This window comes from Habropoda laboriosa, unplaced genomic scaffold (assembly GCF_001263275.1).
Source record: "Habropoda laboriosa isolate 0110345459 unplaced genomic scaffold, ASM126327v1 scaffold276, whole genome shotgun sequence".
Lineage (NCBI taxonomy): Eukaryota > Metazoa > Arthropoda > Insecta > Hymenoptera > Apidae > Habropoda > Habropoda laboriosa.
In genome coordinates this window covers 673230-684281 of record NW_017100410.1, presented here as the reverse complement: position 1 = coordinate 684281, position 11052 = coordinate 673230, and the positions used below count along the sequence as shown (strand labels likewise).

The 11052-nt window shown below is 35.6% G+C and overlaps 2 protein-coding genes across 2 annotated transcripts in view; both read right to left on the bottom strand.

Moving 5' to 3' along the window:
- Window positions 1-3027: 3027 nt before the first annotated feature.
- LOC108575480 (ejaculatory bulb-specific protein 3-like) lies at window positions 3028-6062 on the bottom strand. Its single transcript, XM_017938300.1, has 2 exons — window positions 5633-6062; window positions 3028-3347 (listed from the first exon to the last, which is right to left on the bottom strand). Exons 1-2 carry the CDS (start codon window positions 5829-5831, stop codon window positions 3151-3153), a joined length of 396 nt encoding a protein of 131 aa, XP_017793789.1. The 5' UTR covers window positions 5832-6062; the 3' UTR covers window positions 3028-3150.
- Window positions 6063-8711: 2649 nt separating this feature from the next.
- Window positions 8712-11052, bottom strand: part of LOC108575474 (DC-STAMP domain-containing protein 1) — a 9605-nt gene continuing 7264 nt past the window's right edge. The window contains exons 5-6 of the mRNA XM_017938290.1: window positions 10557-11052; window positions 8712-9359 (exon numbers count right to left, since the gene is read on the bottom strand). The exon at window positions 10557-11052 is cut by the window's right edge and continues 19 nt beyond it. Coding sequence (XP_017793779.1) covers window positions 8712-9359; window positions 10557-11052 — 1144 coding nt within the window. The remainder of the gene's footprint in view (window positions 9360-10556) is intronic.

Here is an 11052-nt window from a genome sequence, read left to right as displayed (position 1 = left end):
AACCTAATATACAGGGTGGGCTGCGAAAAACAGGCCATCTAATTATCTTCTTTAACTATGGTGGTACGAGAAAATTTTTCTACGTAATTTTTTAACGTATATATTTTCTTCTACTGTATTTAAGCGTGCACAGTAATCTAACCTTAAAATGTCGTTGTATTCTAAAATTTTAAATAAAAAATGTGAAACTTCTTCTCATTTTTTGTCATTTCTTCCATTAAATTTCCGTTTAAATTAACGTATAAAAATTGTCTCGTACTTTCACAGCTACAAAAGATAATTAGGTGACTCGTTTCACTTGGACCACCCTGTATATTGCGAACGCGATTTTCAGCATACACACGACGCCCTTTTATTTGGTTCTGTGTTTCCACTTACGCGCCTGTTACACACCGACTCCAACAGTTTTCTCTTTTCTTCCCTTTCTATTCTATCGTTGTCTCAAGTTTTATTTTTTCCCCTCCTTTCTTTCCTTTTTTTTTCCTCTTTGTTCTCGTTGGAAATCTCGGACTTCTAGGAAAGAAGCAAAGGATTGTGTCAGTCCTAGGGATCTGACCACCCACGTGGACTAGGGCTTTACAGCCCGGCCGAATATCCGGATACGGGATATTTTCGGTAACTTTAAACCGCAAAATGTAGCACAAGATTATATAGAGCTCTTTCTCCTTTTTTTTTTTTTTTTCGTAGGAAAAGAGATAAGGTAAACGGTAGCACCAGGAAGCCACTTTGGATTATGTGTCTGATGCTGGAGGTCTAAGAAGAAGAAAAAAGAATGGAACTAGAATTTCCTTTCTTTTCTTTTTGTTTATGAACATCGCTTTAAATCGTATCAAATATGGAAATAAAAGACAAAATAGTACACCTTGTTAGAATTTATTTAGGGTTGTATCATTTCAATGGTGAAGATAGTAGATGAATAATATTCACGTTATTTTATTTAGAAACATAATACTGTTGGTGCAAAGAAAAATGATTTATATTCATTTGTTAAATATTAAATTGAGGAAAAAGAATAATGTAGCAGAAATGAGATGGAAAAACGTTTCCGTAGATACTGTTTCTGAGAATTCAGCAAAATGGCTGCAAACAAGGCAGATGTTTATATTTTATTTATTTAATTATTAAAATTTTTTAATTCTAACTTTTATTCATTAACTGTTTATTTACTTAATTAATAAAACTGTAAAGATAAATTGGATAATTCTAAATTAAAACATACATTAATTATTGTTCTTCTTTTTCAGCACAAATTCGAATTAAACTAAATAGTTGTGTTAAAAGTTCAATTATTCCTAAACTTTGAAATAAATTACACGATTCACGATCTATCAAGTTCGTGAAGAAAGTTTTCTCGAATTTTACTTCCGGTTATTGTTCAGTTTATTCACAAGGTGCGAAAAATTTTCTATACAATTGAATTGATCGCTTTCCGCTTGGTTATTAGTCAATTTGAATGTCATACGAAACCGCATCTACTCGCGACAAGTAACTGGAGAATTGGTGCACTCTTTGGTGAAATCTTTTCCTACGAAACCGTAAACAGGTTCTCGTGATTGTTGCTTTTATGTAAAGGGATGTTATTCCGCGTCAAGGATCGCAGTGAGTAATCAAGTTTAAAGGATAACTGAGGATTCCTCGGGTATTCGAGGTTCTTTTGGAACTCCGATTAATATTAGGACTGTGTGGGTCCGAAATGACCCCCATCAGTAACTTTCCAAAAGTGAATTTTTGCGTAATTAAAATTGTGAAAGCTTATGTTACTAAAATTGTAAAATTGTGTATTAAAATTGTAAAATTGTGAATTTGTATGTAATAAAAATTTAAAAATTGTGAATTTCTATGTAACTAAAATTGTACAATTGTGAATGTTTAGGTTACTAAAATTGCAATATTGTAGAATAGTGAATTTCTATGTAATTAAAATTGTAAAATTGTGACAGTTTGTGTTACTGAAATTCTGAATTTCTATGTAAATGAAATTAAAAAATTGCGAATTTCTATGTACCTAAAATTGCAAAACTGTGAAAGTTTATGTTACTAAAATTGTAACATTGCAAATTTGTGAATTTTTATGTAAATAACATCGACGTGACTATGATTAAAAATTTAGATTCACATCGATACAAATAGAAGTGCATATACACGCAGAAGACAAAGTCAGAATGTTGCACACGTTAATAATTACCAGAATCGAACATTCACTTTTCTTGGAAAGTTGCTAATGGGTCATTTTGACCCGTTCAGTCTATCCAGTGTTTAAACTGGATCCTCTTTAGGTTTCAGTCGAACACGAATTAACTTCTGGCTTCATTTGGGGTTGATAAAGTAGCCGCAGGTTCATCAATCATGGTTTAATTAGTCTGTATTAATCACCATTTTTGGGCGAGTTGTGAAAGATTGATTTTGTTAATTGCGTACGTATTGAACGAATTTCGAACCTTGGCTTGGTGAAAGTATTTGTACAATAAGATCGTTTAATTAAGTCTTTTTATTTATTTTAACGTAAATATCAATTATATTTCACAGATATATCGTGAGTACATTTTATTTCGTGGAATTCAGTCTCAAATTGTGAGACTTTTCCAAAATTACGAGAATTTTTCAAGTATTCTCTGGAAGTGTTTATGTTGTTAAAGGTCGATTTTTCGTTGGAATAGTTTTTACGTTTAACATGATAAAACAATTACAGTAAGGGAGACCGAGGCTGATTGTCACACGTTTCACTTAACAATTTTTTCAGTTTAATTTTTTAGAAGAAAAACGCAATAAATAATAAAACATGACAATTCAGACACCAAACAGTTATTTACAAAAGGCAGTGAATGCACTGTCGGCCAAAAATTTTGGATCACGGTGCATTGCAAGTTGTACAAAAATTTGCAGAAAAATGTTTGCAATTTTGGGAATTTCTTAATGAATTTTGTATCATGCGATCGAAATCAGGTAAATTGATCTCCACAGCATCAATTTCAAATCTATAAGAAATTAGTAGCTGATTCAATGTTTATGTAAATTGACAAGGGGGTACGTTCGCTGTAATGAATCTGTCGGCCATTTAACAACGAAATTATGCGAAACGTGACAACCAACCATATATTTTATAATTGAATACGGTAAACGTAATCAATGTTGTTGGGTTGCAAGAACAATTTAGTCTATAGCTGTTTCCTTGAGACGGTCCTCGAGGTAACGTTGCCTGTATGCTCCTGTCGAATCGTATTTTGCCTCCAGAAGACTCCAATCTTCTTCTCTATGATCGATTAAGTAGTGTGAAAGTTTATCTGCAATTTCTTTCTGCTTCTCACTGCAGGCTGAACACTCGTGTTCTAAGGCATCGGGCAAGTTTTCTGTAATTTTAATTAAACATCAAGTTATTTAAACAATTACTATTTATTATTATTTGTTACGATAATAATTATTGAAATATTAATTTAAATGATAACAGCGGTACCATAATTGAATCTTAAATTGTCAAAAAAGATAGCAACCTTGATATTGCATAAATAATGCATGCAACCAGTTATTCGTTATATCAGTTTCACAGTGGAATAAAATTGATTTTACTTACACGCGGCACCAAATTTCGAGACCCTTTTAATTTCTCACACGTGGAACATAAATAAAAAATTAATTACCACTGATTAAATCTCAAATTATCGATTTTCACAATGGAGTAAAGTTGATTTTATTTATACGCGGCACGAAATTTCGAGGTCCTTTTAATTTCTCACGCATGAAAATATTAAAAAAAATTAATTACCAGTTTTATACCAGTGTTTCACGTAAATCGATGATTATTATTAAAAGTATCGAGAAATTATTTTCGAAGTAGGTATTTCAGAAATTTTGAATTTAAAAATGAATTCGTAATTTGGTTTATAAGCGTACAAGATTTTTTTAATGATATGTTTTATTATTATAATAACATTACTTTTCGCCCTAAAGTAAACATTTTACCTTTATTCACTTCTAACTCGTTTTATTAAAGGGAGAAGTATTGGGCTTCACAGACCCAGCGTCAGTAGCGGTGTGAAAAATTTGGCCGTCAGCCGCGGAAGGTTAAGCATCAAAATTTCGAATTTTTCCAACGGAAACGTTCTTTGAACAATTCTTCCAATAGTAAAACTATTATTATTATTAAACCGCAACGCAGAATTAATGCTTTTGTAATACGGTGGTAAAAGTGTGTCAAACATTGTGGAAATTATTTTAAATAACGTTTCATTTCAATGGTGTTAGGTTTTTTTCAAAATGAACGGCATAAATCCGCGGGAATTTCCAAGATGGCCTAATGTTAGGTTCGAATTTTCTACTTTAGATCAATATTTCCAAGAAACCTTCAAATTTGATATTATACCTTTTCATTCCACAACATTTTTCTTTTTTTTTCTTTTTGATAAGACCGTTATGTCGTTGCTATAGCATTCCCTTGGATTTTCATTTAAATATTTTTCGCTTTTGGGCACGTATTCATGGGATGACCTAATACTCGCCAGAAGACACGTAATCCTTTTAATGCACAACCTTGCCCCCCTTCCCGGAATAGTAACAAGGATCGTAAAAGGACGGCATACTATGTAGCAAATTAGCTGAATATTCATACGAGCACCTGGACGTATCATAATTGACCCGTCCAGTATTTCTCTGAGCGGAGGTGCTTACGACCTTCGCGATGATGCACTAAAGTCACAGCAGGAGCTCCTTACACGCTCTTACTTTCTTCTATGCGTCATTGTTACACGACCAAGAGAATTCAGGGGAAGATCGACCAATCTGATATTGTCTCTCTTGCGCCAAATCCACGAATGTGCAAATTTTCATTTTTTGGGTAAAAATGTGTAACGAATGTGACTGAAGAAGGACACATAATATAATATCTTAGAGTAATAGAAAATAAAAGTAATAGCATAATAAAATAGTATTTTTAGTTAAATTTAAGTATCGAGAAAATTTCAAAATTTTCTTTTCCCAGAGTTACGTGGGATTTTATGATTTGCATTTAATTCTGAATTTTTGCAATTTACTGAATACCACATTCATGGTATTGAAACGAGAAGGAAGATACGATTTGCCTGTTTATTTAGCTAGCTTTTAGAAGGGTAGGTACATACCTAAGCAGAGTTAAAGATGAGCTGTTCTTGAAATCTTTTTTCAAAGAAAGTATCAAATCTATTAATCTACAGTCTACACTCGCATGTGATAAAATTCGGAATGCACTAGGAACTTATTGACGTCTTCGACAGTCTTCTGAAACGTTGAAGCGAAATGTGTATTGCGGCAGAAGGAAATAATTTTCAGCAATTTCTTTAGGCAAATCTTAAGTTGAAATTTAAATAATGAATTTATGTAAATTTTATTCAATTTCATTTCCTACAATACACCATCGTAAACAAATTTCGATCGTCGAATTATTACCATTCAAGGTGTCCATCATTCTCTCAAAGTATTCGTCAACAAGGAAGAGTTCCCGGACCTACGTTTTCATCTTTAGGACGAGTAGAGTACAGTAACAAAGTTGAAGTTCTGTCACTTATTTCGGTGTGCACAATTTCAAACCGTAAAAGGTAAAGTAGTTAAACTAGATAATCCTAATCTTAGGACTTTTAATTCACGTCGAAAGTTAGGTACTCACTTTTAAGTTCAGCAGCATCTGGTGCGCAAGCACCACGATTCATTAAACAGTTCACGTATGCGTTCAAAAGTCTCTCACTGTTCAACACAGCGTCGATATTCACGTCGTCGTACTTCGTTGTGTACTTCTCCTCGGAGGATACTTCTTCACCGAGCAGGAAGCAGATAGCAGACACGAGGGTAATCAGGACAGTCTTCATCTTGGTTGCAGAGATTCGCTTGTTGCTGGCTTTTTCGATCACTGAATGTCGAGCTCGTTAGCGTGGGCATCTTATATGTCTCGGGTATGGCTCGTTAGTCGCACGAAATCGCGGCTTATTACTTATAATACCTAAAGGAAATTGAACCTACCACGTAAATCGTTAAGAAAAATGCGCACGAGAGGATCATTTCCTTCTACGCTAGGATGTCGTTAGATCAACCAATGTACGCACTTGTCCCTCTATTTATATACAAGGCTTTTTTCTTATATATGGCCACTAATTTCTCCGTTTACGCGGCGCTTTTTGTACACGGTGTCGATTTTATGCGATCGGAGAACAGATTTTTCTACGATGTTTGTTGAATTTTGCCGTGTGTGCTGGTGATTACGAATGTGGCTTAAGGGAAGAATCTAAAGAAATTGAATTTATCATTTATTTGTGGTGTGTCGATTTACATTGCAATAATGTGGAACCATTTTTGCAGAATAGTCGGAAATGGAGTTGGTAGGTGTGTGGTTAAATAGAATTCGGCAATACACCGAAAGGAAAAACGTCAATATTTCGAAACAAACATTTATCACTGTAGCCACTTTCATAATCACCGATACATACAGGGTGGGCTAAGTAAAACAGGCCACCTAATTATCTTCTGCCAGTTCCAGAAAATGTTCCAGAAAATTTGTATATTTTATAAATTTAGGATTTCTGAATTTCTAAATTTATGAGTTCTAAATTAATTAATTTTAATTTTAGAAATTCTAAATTTATTAAATTTGTAAAATATGAAAATTCTAAATTTACTAAATTTGCAAAATATAGAAATTCTCAATTTAGTAAATTTGTAGAATATCAAAATTTAGAATTTCTAAAATTGACTTAGGCCACTATTCCAGGCCGCTAATTTACAATTTCTAAATTGAAATGAAGAATTCTTTAATTTATTTAAATTCAGAATTTCCCATCCGACAAACCACATCTACCTCTCTTCTGTCTCGCGCGTGAACAGAATTCCGATAATTTGCGAAATTTCCAGTTGTATTCAAATCGATTCGACGCATAATTCCGACTTTTCCTTGAATGACTGTACGACACAGACGCAAATCGTTCCGTGTTTGTAACTCATTATAAATACTCAGCATTTCCTCGGTACAAGGTTGACTTCGTAGAACCGTTTGTCAACAGGGATGTATATAATTTCCTGGATTCAATAAGCCAATATAAAACCAGAAATGATACTATTTTCAGAACGTTTTATATGCCGCTCAGGCGTCTCAGCCTTCGTAGATTCATCATGGTAAATGCGCGTTTAAAGTTCTTGTTTCTTCCTCATGAAATCTGAGACTTCTTGTCGACTTTCCTACGTGAGATTTATACGTAGAGATGGCCTCACCATTTTTGACGATATCGTGCTTTCCTTAAAAACTACTCCTAGGATCCTAGATTTGAACCTTGACCGGCGTCATCGAAACCTTGAGACGTGATACTCACGCTACGACATCTTTTCCTGAATAATAATATCGTGTGACATCCAACGTTTACCGTAGATTCGAATAAAACCTGTTCAAACAAATTTTTTTCATTGTTTAGACAACCATTTCTATGATTTCTTTTCGCAGTTTTTTAGGCTCTTGTGAAAGTATCGTGAAATCGCTCCAAATTACCACTTTTTTGACATTTCTACGTCGATACAGGTTTTCAAAATAAACATTTATGCGAATAATTTGAAATATTGAAGCTTGAAGCAATTGTGAAGATTTTGATTGCCTATATAAGGGTTAAACGGTGTAATTTAGTGATAAACCTTATTTTCAACGTACTCTAATGCTCAGTTTCTTCTTATAATCAATTTTTACTTTGTATTACTTTTATTTTCCAGCAACACGTCGTCTCAATTCGAACTTAAATCTTAATTGTAACGTGCAGTAGAATGTTACAAATTATTAACTTTCGAGGTTCCTACATTTTTCCGTTTCTGTGTACACTCTTGTTCCTAAGTATTTGGAAATTTAACACGCTGAGTGCCGCCTGGGTCACTTTTGACCCGCGTTGGATTTTTCGCTCAGGCCGTTTAGTAGTTTCATGTAAGAAGAAAAATTATCGCAAAATGTGTCGTAATATTGCTTGCAGTCGTCACACCGTGGATCATCGGTGACACACGTGGCACAGTGATATGGTTTCAATTCGCTAAGTGGCATACTAGTATTGAAAAAGTAACATAAATAACGAATGCAGTAACGTGGGTCATCGGTGACCCGCGTGGCACAGTGATACGTTTTCAATTCGCCAGGTGACATACTACCATTGAAAAAGTAACATAAATAAGGAATGCAGTAACGTGGGTCATCGGTGACCCAGGAATAAATTTCCTTTCATTTTGTGCTGTTATGCTTTCAGCCAAAAGAATCATCTAGCCGATTTAATAATTTGAAACTACAGCACGCTAAAAGAAGAAATGTAATTTAACCCTTTGCACTCGAGAGACGACTAAGAAGCGACACTATATTTACCATTAGAGGCAACTCTAAGGATATTTTCCAAGACAGCGGGTCTACGGACCTCCGTGAATTGTTCGCTACATGTTTAGAGATCTCAGCAGTGAAATAGTTTGAAAGAGAAATACTTCTAATAAAAATATTAGTTTTAAAAAATTGCATCAATTTTCTACTTCCTTTTAGAAGAAAGGGCCTTCGAGTGCAAAGGGTTAAACTTCATACTTTCTGTACGAATACAACGGGTGTCCTAATACTTACGAACGACACTCTAATTTTCTCAAATTTCAAATTAATTCTCAACAACTAATATCCTAGCATACATCCTAAACTAAACGTATAAACTTACGAACAAACACCTCGAATCGCATAACTCGAACAGTCAAAATTAAAATTCGCTGCGTTGGGTGTCGTACTCCTCCGTCTCCGAATCCTCGAATTCGGTGCAAGCGTAGCAAATCCTCCCCACGTCTCTCCAGCATTCAACGCAGTGAACAAAGGGACATCCCGGAGTGGTGCACTCCAGATACTTTGGTCCTCTTCTAGGCTCTGGATCGCCGCATATCAAGCACCTCTCCCTGGCGCAAGCGAAGAATTTCAGCCATCCGAAGCGATCTGGCCACTTGAGTCTCACCGCGAGCCAAAAATCAACTTCGTTCTCCAAACGACGCGTTCTCACCGTACTCTTCACTTTGGCCTTCATGAATCTCGCGTGTGCGATTCTCCGTCGTAGACTCTCGTTGTACAGGTACAACACTCGTCTCTTTTCCCTTTTTCGATAGAAAAACGAGCAGACACCGCGACGCGTTCTTTCCGTGTAGACGGATAGGAAAATGAGTAGGAAAACTGCGAAGAAAGTGCCGTAGATCTTGAGGATCAGGCGAGTGGGCAGTTTCGTTGGTTGCGGGAGGCAAGCACTGTTCGAAACTACGGTTTTGATTCGTTTCTTCACGTTGAAACCGTGGACCGTCGTTCTGATCAACGAAGCGATCACTCCTGTGCCGCGGATCTCCAGTGATAGATCGTGATGCCCCGCCTGGAAGAGGAAATTGTTTTAGATTAATTGCAGGTGTATATTAACGCTTGTGCAATAAGTGTCATTTTTTTTAATTATTTTCTTCTTATTATGGCGAAAACGTAGGTTACGGTCTAGGAAATAATTTAAAAAGAAGAATTGATCATTTTTGCATATCAAGTTGAGAAAAATATGAGTCTTAAGGGATTAACCCCTTAACCTATGATTTCTTTTCTGACTGTGCATCTAAGCGTCAGCCATTTAATGTTTTAGTACTGTATCAGGTAACAAAAGCTAATCTGTTACAGATTAATTACGTTTATGAATCCTTAATCTTACAAGTTAAAACGAAAGCTAGGATTACAATTAATTTTTCTTGTTAATATAACTATTTTTCTCACATCTTCATCAGAATCTCTGCCACGAGTCTGACACGTTGTTGTAGATTAAAGGGTTAAAGTGGTAGCAATTGCAAGTGTCAAATTTTATAGACATCGCGTTTTATTGTTTATAATTTTTGTTGCTTTACTCTGGAGCATACACTGCCGTTCATAAGTACCTATTAGGACACCCCTTATCTTCGTACGGAAGGTATCGTATAATTTAAGTTGCATTTCTCAGTCAAATTTAGTACCACACATCAGCAACAATTTTGTATTACGTTATATTACGACATCTCAGGCTGAATAATTTTCTTCTAATATTATTCACAATATTACAAATAATTTAATTAATAATGACATAAAAATGGCTATATTAACAAATAAATTAAGTATTTTCTCAATATTATTTTACAAATTACAACTTTTATTTTATATTATAGGTTTTAATATTATTTATATCATTTAACTATTACATTTCCAACTACAGGTGTCCTCAATTGACGCGGTAGTTTTTGTGCGCGATCTTAATTTACGCGGCGAGAAAATATATTTCCCTCGAAGTGTACACAGTAACTTATTCGACGATGTTGAAACGCGTCAGTGCTGGACGAGATAAGGATAAAAGTACATTACGTTGCGCTAGTCATCATATGTGTACTTGCTTAGAAAAGCATCGATAAGGCTGCGGCGGCAGACTTCATTTCCGCGATTTTCGTTCGCGTAAAACGAATCCACGCGGAACGGATACTCCGCGTAAATTGAGGGACACCTGTACTTTCCTATCGTCTACAAATCACACGAACACATCGACACATTGCACGCGAATAAATCTTACTTGAGTATACTCCATGTGAGCGTGCCTTCTGACAAGATCCAGCACCTCGTAGAACAGCCAATCCAAAATGACGAAAACAGTCGCAGTGATAAGTTCAAGCATCAATTTGACTATTTGTCCCGTCATTTGAAATCCCTCTGCCTTGCTCGGTCTCAAACTGTACGGATCGACGAATTTACTCCTCTCGATCTTCTTCAACGGTAACAGCGTCGTGCTACCGCGAGCTTTCCTTCTCGCGTCTATTCTTCGGAAATAAGGAGTCACGTAAATATTGTCGTGTTCGATTTCTGTCAGGTACTTGTCGTGGTAACTTTGCGCGCTCAGGATGATTTTCAGGAATACAAACGACAAGCATCTCTTGATGATAGTCATCACGGATTCGAAGAGTTTCTGTCGCGCCGTGAACTCGTGTATCACCGCTTTCGCCGCGTACGCGGAGTCCTGAAGATCTAGGATCACCGACGGTTTTTTCATTTTGTATTGGAGCTTCGCGTCC